General features: G+C 38.5%; 1 protein-coding gene and 1 pseudogene across 1 annotated transcript in view; one reads left to right on the top strand and one right to left on the bottom strand.

Moving 5' to 3' along the window:
- The window catches only part of TSHR (thyroid stimulating hormone receptor), a 166,144-nt gene that overhangs the window by 55,503 nt on the left and 88,909 nt on the right, over window positions 1-21,732 (bottom strand). The window contains 2 exon segments of the mRNA XM_013057996.2: window positions 13,614-13,688; window positions 19,231-19,302. Coding sequence (XP_012913450.1) covers window positions 13,614-13,688; window positions 19,231-19,302 — 147 coding nt within the window.
- On the top strand, window positions 1,064-3,581 carry LOC106006148 (annotated as a pseudogene).

A 21,732-nucleotide genomic window follows, 5' to 3' on the forward strand; every position in this document is an offset into this window, starting at 1 on the left:
CTGATTATTTGGTATTAAATCTAGTATTTGTTTTAGAAGTTCTTTATTTTAATTTCTTGCCCTTTTTGTACTATTTAATTTTTTTTCGATTTTGTTTACTTGAGAGAGAGAGAGAGAAAAAGAGAGAGAGAGAGAGAGAACAAGCAGGAGGAGCAACAGTGAGAAAGCAGACTCCCCACTGAGTGCGGAGCCCTGTGTGGGACTCCAGGCAGGGCTCAATCCCAGGGCCCTGAGATCATGACTTGAACCCAAGTCAGATGCTTAACCAAATGAGCCACCTGGATGTCTCTTGTATTAATTTATTTTTGTGATGATAATCCTCACTACAGTTAGCTTGTTAGTTATATGTTCTTTTACAATTATTTTAGTTGTTGCCCTATGGATTAAAACATATAATCATTATGGTGTTGCTGCTCTGAGGAACACAGGTGGCAGTGGCTAAGAAAGAAGGAAGATGGGGCAGCAAGCCAGAATGGGGGACAATGTTGGAGGTTTGGATTGATGAAACCCTCATGAGGAACACCCTCTAAACTCCCATGGTAAGTGTGGATTCTTATAGGGAAGGCCCATGTTGTTGACATCTTGTAGGCTTTGGTTCTGGATCTTGAGAAGGAAGCTGTGGAATTAGTGATAGTGATGCTTTTTAGGATTGGGGGATACTCCCTACCCAAAAATTTGCTGGAAAATTGACTTGTATTAGGAATGAGCAAAAGGCCTAATAGGTTGGAATTCAGGGAAGACACAGAGATTCCTACTGAGAGCAACCAACTAATGATTGCATTTTAAAGAGATTTCTGTGATTGAGTTGTCTTTTGGAAGACTAAACCCATTTCAAGAGGATTTAGAGCTGGTCCTCACCTTGAGAAAGCAGTGGTTTGTTTACGAGAAGCCACTTCTGATTTAAGGATCTACCCAGTCTGCCTAATCAAGGAGAAGACTGCTATTTTTTTTTTTTCTGTTCTACATGTACCAAAGGTGACAGCTGTCCCTCCCATCACTGTGAATTTGCACTAGGAAATGAAACTGCACATCATGGCAAGAAGGGAGCTGTTTTCAATAGGTGTGCAGTGTTCAGCAAATGGAGATTGACAAAAAAATGTGAGATTCCTTGTTACTGGGAAAATCAGCCAAAGGGATGTCAGAAACTAACTGCACTTTCCATCCACAAAGGAGGGCATTATATTGATGGCCTTTTCCTGCCTCCAAGCAAAACTGTTGACCACTGTGTCTGAGTCACCAGAGGGAAAGTGAAGGCTAACCAGCTCACAGTTCAACAGAATAAATTGTCTGTCCAGTCTAATTCTTCCCTTCAGCTGCAAAGTATTATGAGAATAGAAAGTTCTAAAATGTTCCTAGCCCCACCCATCTACCAGTTATAATCAATGCTGCAGGTGATGATGGAGATGTTGATGGTCAGTTGTCTGAAAAAGGTGATGAAACCAAGACATCCATCCTGTAACTGCCTCCCAAAGTTCATAATGGATTATGGACAGCCTCTGCCCAGAAACCCGGGGTCAATTTGAAGCAAGGGGAATGTTTGAATTTTGGAATAAAAACTCTTGAATTAAATCAAAGAAAATGAAGGAAAAAATCCAAGAAGCAAGGTGAAATTTCTTCTGGAGTTTCCAGTCTTTTACACCAACCTCAGCCCATTCCAGGTCCTGAAGAGGAGAATGTCTGGACTGTAGTGAGGACAGTAACTTTTTCCAGCAAACAAGGGGACTTGTTTGACTGAGTCTCACCAAGAGACGGGTAAAACAAAAATTTTCAGTAGGTGGTGAGGGCAATCCTTCATTAAAGCACAGCCTTGCACAGAGGTTAAGGAAAACAGTGGAAGCTACTACTAACTCTGGCAAACCACCAAAGAAAGTTCATGTTTCCAAGTCTCAAGGAGCGTTTAGGCAAGTCAGCTGGTCTAAACATGGAGGGGAGTCAGCAGAGAGTGTCACTAAAGTTGGTGAGATCCATGTGAAGACATTAGAAGAAATTCTTTAAAAAAGCTAATTAGAAACATGTAAAATTGCAAGTTAAACTCAAGACAAAAGGAATTCCAAAAGTTGATGATTCTACTTTAGGAACAAGAAGCATCTCCACTCTCTGATTTGAAACTTTCTCTGAGATCCTGGCTGAAATGAAACATCAGCAGCAGGAAGCAGAGAGACAAAAAAGCAAAAAGGATGTGACTAAAGACTGATAGTGAAATTAAAAACAAACAAACAAACAAACAAAAAGGAACCAAACAGTGGTTTCGCCACCTATAGTTACCAGCAAAGAACAATCAGAGGAGCCTGCAGGTAGAACATAGTCTATGCAGGTAGTGCACATCAAGATGCTGGAGAAAATTAAATAGGGGAAGGCACTGCAGGTACAGCAGAGCTCTGAGAGCAGGACTAGCTCACAGCCTCAGCTTGAGGCCACCCCCCTCCCCAGGCATAAGGTAGCTTCTCTGAATCAAAAAACAAACAACAGGGGGCGCCTGGGTGGCTCAGTGGGTTAAGCCGCTGCCTTCGGCTCAGGTCATGATCTCAGGGTCCTGGAATCGAGTCCCGCATCGGGCTCTCTGCTCAGCAGGGAGCCTGCTTCCTCCTCTCTCTCTCTCTGCCTGTCTCTCTGCCTACTTGTGATCTCTCTCTGTCAAATAAATAAATAAAATCTTAAAAACAAACAAACAAACAAACAAACAAAAACAGGTATAAAAGAAGACAAACTTTAAGAAGGAAGTGAAGATGCTTCTCAGAACAGTGTTTCTAGAACAGAGGCTGAAGAGACCTCAGTAGAGACTACAGGAGTTGGCGTCACTAAAACTCAAGTCAAGAGAAATGAGACCATGAGACGGAAGCACATGCCAAAATAGCTGGAGAGGGGAACCTCACAGAAGGAAAAATCAGTGTTGACACACTTTTGGGGAGATGGAGACTCTTGGAATACTCAGACAACAGAAAAGCCAGTGCTCACTCCTGTGCCGGGCCTCACACAGCACCTGGCAAAGTGGCTTCCCACAAAGCCATTCCAAAAGGCAGAGGTAGAAACCTGAGGCACTGGGAACACATTACTGAATGTGAGATGTGCAGCACAGACCTTGGAAAAAAGGGGTAAAGCTAAACCCAAAGTCAATGTGAAGCCATTTGTGGTTAAAGTTGTCTCACCCCCTAAACAGCCCCCAAACATAAGGCAGTGGAGGTCCACCCTGCTGTGACTGCAGCTGTGAAGCCGCTCAGCTCCAGGCATCCTACAGGAAAGTTCCACTAAAAAAGCAGCTGTAGTGGTTATCCCACTCCTTTCTGAGGACAAGACAGTCACTATGCCTGAGATGGAAAAATCTAGAGTGATTGTGCTGCCTCCAGCCCAGTCCCCTTCAGATTCCTCCCTTCTGGAAGTTTCTGGCCCTTCATCCCAGATGGCCATGAAAACCCTCTGACTCACCTTCACCTCAACAGGAAAGTGTCCCCTTTCTATGTAGGATGATTTTGAGAAACTAATGGGAAATTTCAGGAGGGAAATTGGAAGCTGAGATCGACTTGGATCCTGGAAAAGATGAAGATGAACTTCTGCTTGAGCTATCAGAAATGATTGATAGCTGAAGGTGGTAGAACCTTTAAAAAATTGGGGTGCCTGGGTGGCTCAGTGGGTTAAACCTCTTCCTTTGGCTCAGGTCATGGTCTCAAGGTTCTGGGATCGAGTCCCACATCGGGCTCTCTGCTCAGCAAGGCATCTGCTTCCCCCGTGCTCTCTCTCTCTGCCTACCTCTCTGCCTACTTGTGATCTCTGTCTGTCAAATAAATAAATAAAATCCTTAGAAAATTAAAAAAAAACCATAAAACAAAACAAAACAAAACAAAACAAAAACCTGGACTTCGTTTCATCTATTATAACATTTATCCAAGATGATAATTTCTTCAGTCTGGAATTTGTCCCAAGTCAGAAGTATACCTCTGAATTGCCTTTATGTGTCCTGAATTCCTTGGGGTCAGATTTTTAAAGTCCCTTGATAAACAATTTGTCCATTTGATGCCATGGTTTAACATCCATGAGAAAATTGTTCTTACACCTCTCCACAGAAAAACTGAGAGGGAGATCCAAGTTGAAGGCTGCAAGAAAACGTTGTGACTCCTTGAGGTATTTTGCCAGTTTGGGCTTTTCCCCCTGCTTTGCTATAATATTTCTTTTATGTATTGTCTTAATGTACTTATTAATGTAACCTGAGTTTGAAAAGGATGAAAACCATCTGTTGCTGCTAAGGAGCAAATTTCACACTATCACTAAATGAAAGATCCACTCCATCTGTTTTAAGTTGTATGTCTTTTAAAGGTATTTCAAGATTCAACTAAGGTTTAGAGAATGTTGAGCAGCTCTGGAAGCTTGTAATCTGGACACAACTTTTTCAACCTGATTTCCATGCTTCTGCTGCTCTGTAAGCCTCTGAAGAGCAATAGCTAATTTACTATTATTGTAATTTTTTAAGGCTTTAAATTGCCCTCAGGGGTCTTCTGAAATGAATTTTCTATTTCTGGGATTCCCTGGCTTCTTAATAAGAGATGGTGACATAATGATTAGAGGAATTTTTTTTAGTACTTGGCTCCCACTGGCACTGAATTATTACAGGGATAAAAATTGGTTAGCTTTTTATTTCTAACTCTCCCAGCAAACTCCTCTTGCCCAGTATTTATTTGATGCCCTTTAACTGCCAGTGGGGGGTGGGGGAATGATCTCTTCAAGCTGCCAATATTCATCTCTGGACTCTAGCAATACACTGAATTGTACTGTAGCAGGGGTGATTGAGATGCTCTGGGGGTGTATTATATACTTTCCAGTTTTCTTCATTTCTGAGTTGAATTTTCTTTTCTTGATGTCAGTCTCCTTCATATCAGCTCAAGGTTTAGACTTGTGAAGGAAAAAGGATGATGGGGATAAGACTATTGAAAGGAGACATATAGTACATAATCAGAAGGAAAGAAGGACTTTCCGTTCTGGATATTTTGCTGTCAGGTGGCCAATTTTGTTTCTCATAGGGAAATCTGATCCACCTGTCATGTTGGCTCTCAAGGAACTGCTGTTATAAGTGGCTCATCAAGAAATGAACTTCAGGGGTGCCTGGGTGGCTCAGTGGGTTAAAGCCTCTGTCTTCAGCTCAGATTATGATCCCGGGATCCTGGGATCGAGCCCCGCATCGCGCTCTCTGCTCAGCGGGGAGCCTGCTTCCCTGCCTGCTTCCCTGCCTGCTTCTCTCTGCCTGCCTCTCTGCCTGCTTGTGATCTCTGTCAAATAAATAAAATCTTAAAAAAAAAAGAATTGAACTTCATGTAGCCTTTTTGGGAATATTGAAAAGGAAGAAAGCCACAAGACTGCCCATTCAGTCTTGGAAAAATATGGATTATTCTGCACAAGCAAAAATAACTTGAAACTTGTGTATAGACACCTTTTTACCAATCCATCTTCAGCTGACTGAAAGTTGTGTAATAGCCCTTCTCCAAAGCAGGAGTGGAAGGTTCTGGTTTCAGCACAGATTTACTACCAGATAGACTTCACACATATATTCAGAGCCGTCTATCCTAAAGCAACAGAACATACATTTTTCCTTGGGGGCATATGGAACATTCTCCAGAATAGATCACATCCTGGATCACAAATCAGGTCTCAACCCGTATCAAAAGACTGAAATCATTCCCTGCATATTTTTGGATCATAATGCTTTGAAACTTGAACTCAATCACAAGAGGAGATTTGGAAAGAACTCAAATACATGGAGGTTAAAGAGCAACCTCCTAAGAATGAATGGGTCAACCAGGAAACTAAAGAAGAATTTTAAAAATTCATGGAAATAAATGAAAATGAAAACATAACTGTTCAGAATCTTGGGGATGCAGCAAAGGCGGTCCTAAGAGGGAAGTACATTGCAATACAAGACTTTCTCAAGAAACAAGGAAGGTCTAAAATATACCACGTAACCTTACACCTAAAGAAGTTGGAGAAAGAACAGCAAGTAAGGCCTAAATCCAGCAGGAGAAGATAATTAATAAAGTATAGAGCAGAGATCAATGAAATAGAAGTCAAAACAACAGTAGAACTGGTCAACGAAACTAGAAGCTTGTTCTTTGGAAGAATTAATAAGGTTGATAAACCCCTGGCCAGACTTATCAAAAAGAAAAGAGAAAGATCCCAAATTAATAAAATCATGAATGAAAGAGGAGAGATCACAACCAATACCAAAGAAATACAATTATAAGAACATATTATGAGCAACTGTATGCCAACAAATTAGGCAATCTGGAAGAAATGGGTGCATTCCTAGAGATGTATAAGCCACCAAAACTGAAACAGGAAGAAATTGAAAATCTGCACAGACCCATAACCAGCAAAGAAACTGAAGCAGTAATCAAAAATCCCTCAACAAACAAGAGTCTGGGGCCGGATGGCTTCCCAGAGGAATTCTATCAAACATTTAAAGAAGAATTAATACCTATTCTTCTGAAGTGGTTTCAGAAAATAGAAATAGAAGGAAAACTTCCCAACTCAAGCATTACCTTGATTCTAAAACCAGACCTAGACCCCACCAAAAAGGAGAATTATAGACCAATATCCCTGTTGAACGTGGATGCCAATATTCTCATAAAGATACTAGCCAATAGGATCCGACAGTGCATTAAAAGGAGTATTCACCATGACCAAGTGGGATTTATTCCTGGGCTGCAAGCATGGTTCAACATCTGCAAATCAATCAATGTGATATACTACATTAATAAAAGAAAGGACACTCAATAGATGCAGAAAAAGTCTTTGACAAAGTACAGCATCCTTTCTTGATCGAAACTCTTCAAAGTGTAGGGACAGAGAGTACATACCTCAATATCATCAAAGCCATCTATGAAAAGCCCACAGCGAATATCATTCTCAATGGCGAAGAACAGAGAGCTTTTCCCCTAGGGTCAGGAACATGGCAGGGATGTCCACTATCACCACTGTTATTCAACATAGTACTAGAAGTCCTAGCCTTGGCAATCAGACAACAAAAAGAAATAAAAGGGGAGCACCTGGGTGGTTCAGTGGGTTAAGCCTCTGCTTTCAGCTCAGGTCATGATCTCAGGGTCCTGGGATTGAGCCCCATGTTGGGAATCTCCACTCAGCAGGGAGCCTGCTCCCCTCCACCTCTGCCTGACTCTCTGCCTATTTGTGATCTCTGTCTGTCAAATAAATAAATAAAAATCTTAAAAAAAAAAAAAGAAATAAAAGGCATCTGAATTGGCAAAGAAGAAGTCAAACTCTCACTTTTTGCAGTTGATATGATATTTTATGTGGAAAACACAAAAGGCTCCACTCCAAAATTCCTAGAACTCATACAAGAATTCAGAAGTGTCAGGATATAACATCAATGCACAGAAATCAATTGCATTTCTATACACCAACAGCAAGACAAAAGAAAGAGAAATTAAGGAGTTGATCCCATTTACAATTTTACCCCAAACCATAAGATACATAGGAATAAACCTAACGAAAGAGACAAGGAATCTGTACTCAAAGAACTGTAAAGTACTCATGAAAGAAATTGAGGAAGCCACCAAGAAATGGAAAAACGTTCCATGCTCATGGATTGGAAGAACAAATATTGTGAAAATGTCTATGCTACCTAAAGCAGTCTACATGTTTAATGCAATCCCTATCAAAATACCATCAATTTTTTTCAAAGAAATGGAACACATAATCCTAAAATTTATATGGAACCAAAAAAAAGGCCCGAATAGCCAGAGGAATGTTGAAAAAGAAAACCAAAACTGGTGGCATTGCAATTCCATACTTCAAGTTCTATTACAAAGCTATCATTATCAAGACAGTACGGTACTGGCACAAAAACAAACACATAGATCAATGGAACTGAATAGAGAGCCCAGAAATAGACCTCAAACATTGCGGTCTACTAATCTTTGCCAAAGCAGGAAAGAATGTCCAATGGAAAAAAGACAGTCTCTTCAACAAATGATGTTGGAAAAATTGGATAGCCATATGCAGAAGAATGAAACTGGACCATTTCTTTATACCATACATAAAAATAGACTCAAAATGGACAAAAGGCCTTAAGGTGAGACAGGAATCCATCAAAATCATAGAAGATAACATAGGTAGCAACCTCTATGACCTTGGACATAGGAACTTCTTGTTAGATATGTCTTCAAAGGCAAGAGAATCAAAGGCAAAATGAACTATTGGGACTTCATCAAGATAAAAAGCTTCTGCACAGCAAAGGAAATAGTCAACAAAACCAAAAGACAACTGACAGAATAGGAGAAGATATTTGCAAATGACATATCAGATAAAGGGCTAGTATCCAAAATTGATAACTTATCAAACTCAACACCCAAAGAACAAATAATCCAATCAAGAAATGAGCTGAAGACATGAACAGGCTTTTCTACAAAGAAGACATCCAAATAACCAACAGACACATGTTCAATATCACTGGGCATCAGAGAAAGACAAATCAAAACCACAATGAGATACCACCTCACACCAGTCAGAATGGTTAAAATTAAGAAGTCAGGATACAACAAATGCAGAGAAAGGGGAACCTGCTTACACTGCTGGTTGGAATGCAAGCTGGTGCAGACACTCTGAAAAACAGTATGGAGGTTCCTCAAAAAGTTGAAAATAGAGCTATGACCCAGCAATTGCACTACTAGGGATTTATCCTAAAAATACAGATGTAGTAGTCTGAAGGGACAACTTCACCCCACTATTTATAGCAGCAGTGTCCATACTAGCCAAACTATGGGAATAACCCAGATGTCCATTGACAGATGAGTGGATAAAGAAGATGTACACACATACACACACACACACACACACACACACACACACACACACTGGAATACTACTGAGTCATCAAAAAATGAAATCTTGCCATTTGGAATGGTGTGGATGCAACTCGAAGATATTATGCTAAGCAAAATAAACCAATCAGAGAAAGATAATTATGTGATTTCATTCATATGTGGAATTTAAGAAACAAAACAGGATCATAGAGAAACATAGGGGAAAATAAGCAAGATGAAATCAGAGAGGGAGACAAACCATAAGAGACTCTTAATCATAGGACACAAACTGAGAGTTGCTAGGTTGGGGGATGGGGTAAATGGGTGATGGACATTGGGGAGGATGCATGATATAATGAGCACTGGGTATTATATGGTACTGATGAATCAAAGAACTCTACCTCGGAAACTAGTAACACATTATGCTTAATTAATTAAATTTAAATAAAAAAATAAATACTAAAAGAAAATAAAACACATATTCATTACTTATAAAAGTCTAATAGAATTTAGTACTGGTAGCATTTCTCAGACAACTCAAGGACTTTAGGACACTTTAACACCATTTATAACTCTCCCATCCATTGTTTATTTGCTATTGTGTATTTTAATTTTGTGGATATAGGTAGTCCTTGCTTTGCATGGTCCCAATATGCATAATGTTAAATTACCATTATTTAGTTGAATTTAAATAATAGCTGGTCCCAAAAGCAGGGTTCAGGTTGTGGCTACCATTATATATTAACTGTGAATAATGAATAATTGCACAAAGTACAAGCTTTGCTGCTAGCTCTTCAATGTGTGCATCACTATGTAAGTAACAAATGTATATGGTGATAGGTGACTAATTACACCACTTCTTTTAAAGTCATTAGTGATTGGTCCCTGAGCACCTGCTATTCAGTCCACAAACAGCTTTACTGTTTGTGCAGTGGTATTGCCCCTTTGTCTTCTAGTGATAAACGCATATGACACTTTATAAAAGCGAATAACTGGAAGAGGGAAATGTCCAGCAGAGATGAAGGAACAGCAAAGAAACAAAATGTGATAATGCTGGAAATGACATTTGAATCATATGTAAATGGAGTCATAGGAGAACTAGCTGACCATGTGAATGTGATACTGCCACCATTTGAGAGACTCTAGATATTCCAAAAAAGGAATTAGTGAAGGCAAATTATTGACATCAATGAGAAAAGTGATTGCAGACAGAAGGATGAAGATGTCCCAAAAGAAATGATGCCAATAAAAAAACATGCATTAAAGGAGCTCTTAGAAATATTTTATGACATTGAAAGAACAGAGAATTAAATCATGGAAGCTGTTTCAGATCTAGAAAGAAGTATGACAATTTGCCAAAACATTGATGTGATGCTCTTGCAAGTTACATAGCAAAGAGAAAAAAGGCAAGCACTGTTTAAATTACTCTTGATAAGTTTTTTTTTTTTTTTACAAAGAAATAAAATATTTTAGGTCTAAATCCTTTTTAACATTTAAAATTACAGTGTGCTAAATATCAGTTTACAGTTTTTCCTTTCTCTATATGTTTATAATCAATAGTAAAGGAAGTTTTACTGTTTTCATAAAAATTTTAAAAGTCACAAAAAATCACAATTTTTCTCTGATTATAATGAAACTTTCCATAGTTTCAGCATGCAGTTTCATGATCCTATACTATCATGCAGTGCAAGGATTGCCGAGATTTTAAACCCAGTAAGATATTTTTTATTTTGTTTTGTGCAGCCAAGGTTCATTTATATTTACCTTTTCATTTACTTTTGTTTTTCATTTCCTTCTGTATTTCTGTACTACCATTTGGCATTGTTTCCCTTTAAGATTGTTAAATGAAAAATCAGCTATCAATTTTAGTGCCAGTTCTTTGAAACTCTGTGGGTCTTTCCCTACTTTGGCTGGTTTTAATAATTTTCATTTTGTCTTTTTTTTTTTTAAGATTAATTTATTTTAGAGAGAGTGCATAGGTGAGAGGAGGGGCAGAAGGAAAGAGGGGAAGCAAAATTCCCATTGAGTGGGGAGCCCAATGTGGGTCTTGATCTCAGGACCCTGAAATCATAACCTAAACCTAAAGCAAGAGTTGGACCCTCACCCCTGCGTGAGCCATGCAGATACCACTTGTCTTTAGTTTTTAATACCTTTACCACTATGTACCTTGATATGGTTCTTTGTATTTTTTTCTGTTGGGGTTTGCAGTACTTCTTATATCTGCCAATTGATTCCCCTATGAGTTTTAGAAATTTCTCTTCAAATATTGCTTCTCTCATCCTTTCTCCTTTCTTTTTTTGGGACCCAATGTTAGGTATGCTAGATTTTTTTTTGCTGTGCCATATATTTTAAAGATTTATTTATTTATCTGGAGTGGGGAGACAGAGAGAGAGAATGCATGCATGCAAGCCTGGGGGTGAGGAGAGAGACAGAGGGAGAGAATCTCAAGCATGCTCCCTGCTAAATGTGGAGCCCAATGCAGGGCTTGATCTCATGCTCATGAGATCATGACCTGGGCTGAAACTAAGAGACATTCAACTGACCGAGCTACTCGGGCACCCCTACAGTGCCACATATTTTTAAATTTTCTTTTTTTTCCTTCATGCTGTAGGCTGAATATATTCTTCTGCCTTATCTTCCAGATTCTTAATTCTCTTTTGAGCTGTGTCTAATCTGTTGTTAAGCTCATGTGTTTAGATTTTCAGTTATTGAATTTTTAAATTCTTGTTTCTGTTTGATCCTTTTAATAATTTTTAATTCTATTTTGAAATTCTCTATCTTTAAAAGTTTCAATATATTCTTACAGTTATTTTAAAGTCTGACAACTCCGATTCTCAAATATTCCCATATTTGAATCTTCTGTGGGCATTTTCTCTTGTTTGTTTTCTTCTCTTGATTTTTTTCCATATATTCTTGTTTTGTTTTGTTTTTATGCCTGGTTATTTTTTATGGATTCAAAGCTAGGCCGTAACCTTCATGAGGAGTGCTCTGTTTCCCATTATTCCATACTTCTGGGATGAAGCTTTTCAGGGATCCCAGCCAAAATCTTGGGGTGTTTGTTTACTAAAGAGTCATCCTCCTTTATAAGCTCTGAACTCCAGTTTTTGGTTTGCTAGCCCTATGAGATTGCTTGAACTTCTATTCAACCTCAACATCTCAGTTGTTGCTTATAAGTCACAGAATTCCTCAAGAGGAAAACAATCAAATGTTGTTTTAGGGATTTGCTTCTCTCCCCTTTAGTCCCCTTGAAAGCCCTTGAAAATATATATATATATATATATATATATATATATATATATATATATATATATTTCTACCCATCTTGTCTAGTTGCTTTCAGAGTAATGGTTGGCTTGATTTAAGCTTGCCTCCAATAGCTAGAAGTAACATTCTGAACCTCATGTTCTTGAAAGCTGTGTAACAATTTTTGAATAAGATATTTATGGAATACAAATTCTGCTCTTACCTCCTAATAACTGTGTGACTAAGGAAAACACATTTATCCTCTATGAATTTATGTATTTCTTATATAAATAATAGAAAAAAATAATTTCTACTTGATAGGGTTGTTTTTTGAGACTCAAATGAGGGGGTTACATACAGAAAACAAAATGGCATAATGTCTAGAACATAGTAAGTTCCTTTTTAAAGATTTATTTATTCAAAGATAGAATAGGTAGAGAGGCAGAGGGAGAGAATCTTTAAAGCAGACATCCCACTGAGTGCAGACCCTGATGTGAAGCTCAGTCTCATGACCTATGAGATCATGACCTGAGCCAAAACCAAGAGTAGTAAACCTAACTGACTGAAACACCCAGGCACCCCAGAACATAGAATTTATAGATAATAGGTATTTTTGTTTCTTCAAGAAAATTGTTCATATTTCATAGAATTTCATAAAGTTAAATGGCTGCCTAGAAGACTGTGATCATGTACAACTTTTAATTGATTGTAATGTAGTAAAGAAATAGACTAATTACTTACAAAGTGCATTGCCTGGTTTTAATGTGCTAGGCAAAGGCTTACATGCATTATATCCTATAAAGTTACCTTTTTATTTTGCAAATAAAATACCCTTATTTTACAAATAAGGAATGTGAGACTAGGAAGATTACATGATTGTGCAAGGTCAGATGGTGGTGGGCAGAGAAGCCAGTGTTCAAACACAATTCTAACAACGCCAAAGCCAGAATTCCTAATTCTACTCCTGTTCTAATCCCATGAAGTTACATTTCTCTTTCCTAATTGAGAAAAAATGTTAGATTGCAGAATCTTGCACAGGACTGGAATCAAGTCAGTAGTCAGTAAATATTTATTGACTCATTGACGTCCACACCAATGAAATCTGTGACATAATAGTAATAAAAGGAAATGACAATTTAAGAAGAGAACTTCTAGTTTTGTCTCCATTTTTCTTTCTTTCTTTCTTTCTTTTTTTTTTTTAAAGATTTTATTTATTTGACAGATAGAACATAAGCAGGTAGAGCCGCAGGCAGAGGGAGAGGGAGAAGCAGCTCTCCACAGAGGAGGGAGCCCAAGGCGAGGCTCAATCCCAGAACCCTGGGATCATGACCTGAGCCAAAGGCAGATGTTCGACTGAGCCACCCAGGTGTCCCTTGTGTTTACCTTACAACCATGGAAGTGGAATTTTAGATGGATCAACAAACTGTGAGAACCAGTTAAGGATTTAATCATAAACAGAAGTTTTGACCCATGGTAAAAAACTAAACTGTTAAAACCATCTAGAGCCCCAGAATTATCAATCAAGATTGGCTATCATGGAGTCTGTGCTGCATTTTTCACTGTACTTACATATGAGTCATTTTACTCAAATTGTAGAAGGAGTGTGATTCCAGCCGCTGCAGAGTTGCATCTATTGACAAGTAGCTGAATGTCACAAAAATAGAAAGCAAAGTAGAAAGTTAGTAGGGTTGTGAATGCCTTACATATCCCAAACATATTAATCTTGATAAAACTCCTTTGTCAGGGGCTTCCCAGATCAGGCAACATGACTTCTCTCTACTTATATTAAAATTAGTTTTACTTTTTTCAGATCCTGTGGTACCTGGAAACTTCTCACTTCTTTAGGTCCTATTCATCTTAAGGTTTCATTCAACTCATACTTCTTCAGAAGCTTTTCCTGAATTTCCGGATTAGGTCAAATGTCCCTTAAGTATATCTCATTGCACCAAGAGCTTCTCCTTTCACTAACTACTGCAGTGCAACTTTCTTATTGTTTGGATAATATATGATTTTTATTGTCTGATTAGGCTATGCATTCTCTGAAATAGAAAACTCTGTCTGTTTTGGGTGGCCTTTGAATTTTGAGCACCTTTCATAGTGCGTGGCATGTAGTAGACGCTCAATAAATATATGTTAAGGAAATGGATGAATGAGTCGATGAGTTACTCAAAATAGCAAAAATGAAAGACATTAAAAAAGAACATAGGAATTAAACAAGAAGCATTTTTAATGGAGTATGTGATAGCATGTGATTAGAAATAGTTTCAAAGATGAGAAATCAATAATTCTCTAGTGAAACATTCCATAGGGTGGTGACTGTATATCTACTCAAGACTTCTCTTCTTTATTTTGATGAAGTAGAATTCAAGATCTGTCCTGAATTTTGTAAGCAACAGATAACTCAAATAGAAGTTTTTAAGTATTAAAAAGAGAAAAGAGAAACTTCTAAGTACAACTTGTCAAGAATACATACGAATATTATTTCAAATAGTCTCTACAAATTCTATTCTTGTAATGAGAGGGACAAATGCAGCCAAGTTCAACGACTGCTTTTTACTGACAGGCATCTCTAGGATATTTGGGAAAATTAAGAATTAATAGAGAGTGTCCCCTTGTAGTCACAGCAGAGATTCTCAACTGGTCAGACAGTTGAACTAACCAGGAGGCTGTTGAAATTTACATATGTCCAAGACATGATGCAGGATAGTTAAGTCAGAGTTTATGAGGGATGATGTCTAAATATTTTTATTTTTAAAAAGCTTCCTATATGATTCTAATGTGCAGATGGGGTTGAGGACCAGCCATCTATAGTTTAAATTAAGTCTCTCAGTAAAATATTTTCATTAATACAATGTTTATGAGAGGAGTTCTGACTGTTGCCATGGTCATTGTGAATATTCTAATGGTCCCGTACTTTCTGTTTTATCTATTCTCTAAACAATTTTTCTTTATCAGGTCTCCCAAGCCATTGCCACTTGTGGAAAACATTACATAAATTATTTTGATCCAGATATATCTTTAACAAAGAGGAAACAATGGAAGACATTGAAAAGATTAATTTATTGTGTAGGGATTGCAGAGATTTATAATGGATGAAGCTGAGCCACCTGAAGGACAAGATTAATTTTGAAGGCTGCAAACTTGTTTACTTAACTTTAGGTCATATCTTTTGCTCTAAATTTTCTCCTGAATTTCTTAGTTTAGAAGTGTGAAGCTTTCTCAAGGGGTTACTGGGATGGTCATTCTGCCCATGTCATAACAACTGAAGTTCCAGTTCTGCACCTGAATGCAACATCCTTAAAGGGCTCTTACAGCTCAGTTGTGAAGACAACATGTAGGAACCATTTTTTTTTAAAGATTTTTTTTTATTTATTTGACAGAGAGAGATCACAAGTAGGCAGAGAGGCAGGCAGAGAGAGAGGAGGGGAAGCAGGCTCCCGGCTGAGCAGAGAGCCCGATGTGGGACTCAATCCCAGGACCCTGAGATCATGACCTGAGCCAAAGGCAGAGGCTTTAACCCACTGAACCACCCAGGTGCCCCATGTAGGAACCACTTATTCAGTGGGATGAAAGAAGTGATTCCCTGCTTGCTTATCCCATTTTTAAAAGCAGGAAAAATCAGATTCCATCTCTTCCTCATATATCTTCTTAGCCTATAAATCTGTCATAATGTGATCATGAGGGTGACCTATCATTTATCATCCAAACTAGGAAATTTTTATGAGTTATACAGGCTGCTATTAATAATTATACCTGGATCATAGGTGGAAATTTGTCCTGTCCCAGGCAAACCTATCGAGGATCAACCAAATGATTTCTCTCCTGCCCCCTAGACATACCAGATCTTTAACGATTACTTATGTATCTGTGTGTGCTTCCATTCAACAAATACCTGTTGAATATTTACTCTGTCAGTAAATGGGCATTGGCAAAACAGATCTGTTCCCTAGCCTCATGGAAATCACAGTAGTGGGTGATATAGGTAAGTAAATGGGATTAACATGTAGAGTGGTAAGTGCACTGATGTGTTCAGGGAGCATTTAACTGGATTGGAGAATCCAGCATAGGCTCCATGGAGAAAGTCTCAACCGGGTCTTCAAATCTGCCTGGGTGTCCTGTGTATCTCAACCACCCCTCCTCTTTTATTGCCCACCACTTTTATTTCAGTACTCAAATTTCCAACTCTTCACCCTATTAGCAGATTATCTTTTATTAATTTATAGAAAGACTGAAACCTTGAGATGATAATTCCTTGAATTCCCCACCAATAAGCCTATTAATTTACCTGCACTTGCTTCATCTTTTACTACTACCTTCTTGTGACAGCATAAAAAAAGTGACAGTCTTCCTGTAGCAAGTAAATCCCTCTGTTTGGGTCCCATCCCTTCTTGCTTTCTCAGGGACCTCATGCTCTTAAAGTTCTTTGTTCTTTACTCTCCTTAGCCTTGCTCTCGCTACTGATGCCCTTCCCTGGTCTCAGTTACATCTGCCTGTTTATGACTCTCAAATCTCAAAAAACAAAACAAAAAAGAATAAAAAAAAAAACACAACAAAAAAGCCCTACTTGAATCTTTCCCAGAGCATCCCTCATAACAGCACCTCTGGACGTCTTTACTCTACTCTGCTTTTTCTTTTTATCATATCCATTATTCCCTTCTAAGCTAGTATACATTTCTTATGGTTTTGGTTTATTGTGTATTTCCTTCTATTCAAATGTAAACTCCACACGGGCATCAATCTTTGTTTCCTGATGTATCTTCATCTTTTATAACAGTCAATGGCACATACTAGGGGCTGAATAAATATTTACCAAAAGAATGAATGAAAAATTATGTCTCTGTCTTGGTGTCTGCTGGACATAGCTTGCTTGATGCCTCAAAGGCACCTCAAATACTATATGCCCCAAACTGAACTCCTAACTTGCTCCCTGACCCTCCATAACAAATCTACAGAAAAACTGTCTAGTGGAGTGAAGATGCTCATCAACTACACAGATGTCCTAGTCAGACACTTGGATGAAATTCTTCTCCATCTCCCTCCACCTCCAAGTCAATCAACTTTCCGGTTTGTTGGTTCTCTCTTATTTGTTACTCACACATGGCCACTTTATTTCCTCTGAACCAATACCTCTCAGTTCATGATCTCCTCTTCCCAGGGACACTGCATCAACCTCCTCACTAGCTTCCTGTCTCCAGCTACTCCATTTGACTCCCATTTCACAGCACAAGGAATTGTTTCTAAAACACTTGATCTGTCACTTCCCTGCTTATAACCACTTAGTGGCTTGGCCCTTAGGGAAGATTTCAACTGCTTTATATGGTTCACAAGACCCTGCACTTGCTCATTCCCTGGTTTCATTTTTCTCTACTGCCCTTCTCCCAGCTTAAGCTCTAGCCTCAACAAATTTATTTTAATTTAACTGACAACCCAGCTTTTTCCTTCTGCTTGGAACTATCTTTCCACCTCCCTACCCATCCCGCCACGTAGATAAAGCAGATCACAAGTTAGGTGTCATTTCCTCCAGGAAGGCTTCCCTGACTACACTCTCCATCCAGGTAATATGCTTCTTGTATGAGTTCTGTAACACTCTGTGATTGACCCTATCATAACACTGTCACTCTCTTAGGAAGGAAAGTGGAAGCTCCATGAGTATTATTAGCTGTTTTGTGTGAAGCATCTAGCAAAGTCCCAGACACAAACTACGGCTCAATAAATATTTGTTGAATGAATGAATCGAGTAATGGTCAAGCTATTGGGACATCCAAGTAGAGACACCAAATGGGTAATTATATAGGAATTGAGGGGAAAAGGAGAGCTAAAGGGGAATACAGTGTTTAGCTTACAGGTCATCAAATGGTCATGCCATTAAAGGGAGGAGAAGGATCAATTTAGCAGGAAGATGATGGGTTTATTTTGGATTTGCTGTTTGAAGTGACTCTGGAACATCAAGATGACGATACTTGGAAGGAAGCTTCTAAAGAAGGCCTGACCTGTAGGAACAAGTCAGGGCTGGAGATACTCATTTGGGAATTAGTTGTATTATGTAATAGTGAAGCTAAAGGAGTGGTTCATTCAAGGAGTGTTCATTCAAGGAGAAGAGGGTATAAAGGAACTTGGACAAAATAAAGGATGAATTAATCTTTAAAGAATTGAATGAAATGAAAAAGGGAGCTAGGAAAGGAGACTGAGGAAGAGGAGCTAAGGTAAGATGTTAAAAAGAGGGATGAGAGCAATATCCAGGAAACCAAAGGAGATAAGAATTTGAAAAAGGAAAGGCTGGTCAGGAAAATCAAAGACTGCAGAGATTGGGAGCTGGGATGATTTCTCGGCCACAGCACTGCTGACAACTGGGACTAGAAAATCCTTTGTTGTGGAAGGATATTCTGAGCCCTGGAGGGTGGTTAGCAGATCCTTCACCTCTACCCAGGAGATGCCAGTAGCCCCCTCCTCTAGTAACAACTAAAAATGTCAAATTCTACTGAAATGACACAATAGACAATAAATGGTCATGAAATGAATGAATTTAGCTCAAATCACACAGGTCGCTCCTGGTTGTACTGTCACTTAAAGTGCCTGAATTATCATCATTGTTTGGCAGAATCCATTAAACAAAATAAGGCCCTTATTCATTTCATATATAGTTATACTCTTGTCAACTCAATATGGAAATCCTTTTTATCCTTGCTCTTGAGTATATAGCAATTAAATTTTCTAAGGTTTAGAATTATTATTATTATTATTATTTTTTTAAATGAGAGAAGTCTGAAATCATTACCTACATTTCTGACAAAAGGTAAACATTTTCCTACTGGTAAAATGTGAACTAAGAATTGGTAAATAAGAGAGATGGACTAGAGTTCGATATATAAATCTGTTTATGGGGGAGATTCCTGGCTAAGGTTTTGCCACATCTCAAGACACATTAAAATACATTGAGAATTATTAAATTTTCAAGACCAAATTAATTTAAATTTGCATTAGGTTTAATAAATCAGTTAGGAAGTTAGGATTAGAGATGTCACAAAATCAAACAAACATCTTGCACATAAAATTTTTACATACACTGGAGATGTAGATATTGAGTTATACAAGTACAATATATATCAAGTATTTGTCTTTATAGAACACATTTAAAAAATAACATGGCACAGTTGGAAACTTTTATTTATATTAAAAAATGACTTACATCCTGGAAATATTGGGCAGATTTGAAAATGCATGACTGGGAATGGTTTTCAGATGAGTCTCTGTAAACTTCCTAAGAAAATAACAGTTACACAATTAGAGTTTTAATCATTGGACTTTTATAATAAGTCACCTTAATTATGAACCATACATTATTAGAAGCATGCTGGTCCTTATGATACATATTCCATCATACATAATCAACAAGATTAATACTCAAGGAAAAACAAACATACAGTTTTCCCCCAACAAAACAAGAATTGAGAATGAGATTCAAATGCAGAATATAAAACTTCAAACATGATCTTTGAATTTGCAATAAACTCATATGTCTTGTTTAACATCATATTCACATTATTAACTGGTGAGCAATATAACATATTCATAAGATTATTAGGACTACTGAATTCATATCATGCACATGTCAATGGAAATGTCTTAGAATGCTACTAGAACACATATGAAGAATATGAAGAACATATTAAAAGCATTAAATGCATGTGATATATCTTAAAGATTAAAAATAGTGGTATGGTTACAATCTTTTTTCCCAACCAAAGTTCTCTTAAATCATTACCTTGATCTTATGCTTCACTTGATACTGTTTGGAAATAACTGACTGACAAGGAGCTAATTCTCTTGTGACATCTTTATTGCATAATCAACTTAAAGGTTGTGGCTTTTCTTCCAGTTGACTTTTTTGGATACTTTTCAGAAGGCTGAGATTATTTTCCTTATAGGTAATAAGACATTTTCATGAATTTAAAGATGTTTGTCCACCAAGGTATTCCCCCTTATTTTTAAGATTTTATTTATTTGTCAGCGAAAGAGAGAGAGAGCATGTGCTCAAGCAGGGGGAGCAGCAGGCAGAAGAAGCTGGCTCCCTGCTGAGCAGGGAGCCCAATGCAGGACTCCATCCTAGGACCATGGGATCATGACCTGAACTGAAGGCAGACACTTAACCAACTGAGCCACCCAGGCATCCTGAAGTGTTCTATTTTTTACTTCTTTTTGTGGATATTGTGACTGCTTGATAGAATCCTATAGGAAAGAAGGTGTCCTAACTCACTTTGCAAAAAGAGAATACCTCACCACACTTACCATCTTTTCCCTGGGTCTGTTTTGCCATATAAATATGGGCAATCATATATCATCTATTTACTACCTTATTTAAAGGCACTAGACTAAAAACTGTTTCCTCTAGGCTGCAGGGTTTTTGGTCCCCCCCCCCAACTATCTATTTCCTTGATTTCTGAATTCTTTGAACTACTAATTTTTGCAGTCACTGAAATGCATTTGGAGCTTCTGGTTTCTGGTTCTGGAAGCCTGGAAGTCCCCTCTCCCTCTTAACAATAAGTGAAAAGCTGAACAGACTGAACAGACTGAAAACCGAACAACTCTTCTTGGCGAACGGAAGATGCAGGGAAAACTGCTGTTCTCAAGACAGCCAGGCAAATGACGGGAGTCCCAGACTCCCAGGGCAGAGACCGATGTGTGGCAACCACAGGGAGAACCAGTGTCAGGGTAGGAAACCTATACTGAATTGATGAATTGCTGGAGGCGTAGTGTTGATAAATTTCCAGGGGACACAGTCATAGGGAACCTCCACAGTTTTGTAAGATTTACCTCCAGGAGCTCAAACAATTCTAATGGTAAGCATTAGGAAAAAAAAAATCCTCTTGTGTTTCTGGCAAAGGGAAAGGGATCATTTAGAAATATACCAGAATACACAGTGCTTACCCAGGCCTGCCCTCAGGGGACACTATTAACCAGAGCCTAACTGACCTGGGTAGGGACAATACCCAACTCCAATTCACTCTAGCAGTTCTGTGCTACTTAAGGGGAAAAAAACAAACAAACTGAGAAACACTGATAAAGTTCAGAGTCTGGAGCACAGGCTCACTAAAAGACTGAGACCTAATTACTAGACTATAGAACACTTCCCCACCCCAACACCTCACCATCACATTACTAATGGTAATATTTATAGCAGTTCCTTTTACCCGGTACAGCATGTCTGTCTAACCAGAAATATAAATGCAGGAAGAACGAGCAAGATGGCGGAGGAGTGGGAGACCTAAATTTCATCTGCTCCTAGGAATTCAGCTAGATAGTGATTACACCATTCTGAAGAACTACAAAGTCAGCAGGAGATCAAAGAAAAGAATAGCAACAATTCTATGAACAGAATTTCTGGAAGGTAGGACATGTGGAGAAGTGAATCTGAGGCAATATATGGGAAGACAGACTACGGTGGGGTGGGGAAGGAAGCCTCTGTCAGCCGGTTCTTGGCAAGCGACAGAACTGTGGAGCACAAAATCAGAACTATTACAAGTCTGTTCTGGTGAGGGACATTGCTTCAGTGGCTAAGTGGTGGGTGGAATCCTCCCTGGGACAGTGGTCTCAAGACCTCCAGGGTCACAGAAAGACTGGGGGTGCCCAAATGTGGCAGAGCTCCCAGATATCAGAGTGGGGAGGCTGGCTGCAGAGATGGAGCTGGGGG

Source organism: Mustela putorius, unplaced genomic scaffold (genome assembly GCF_011764305.1).
Source record: "Mustela putorius furo isolate JIRA1106 unplaced genomic scaffold, ASM1176430v1.1 tig00000129_pilon_pilon_pilon, whole genome shotgun sequence".
Taxonomy (NCBI): domain Eukaryota; kingdom Metazoa; phylum Chordata; class Mammalia; order Carnivora; family Mustelidae; genus Mustela; species Mustela putorius.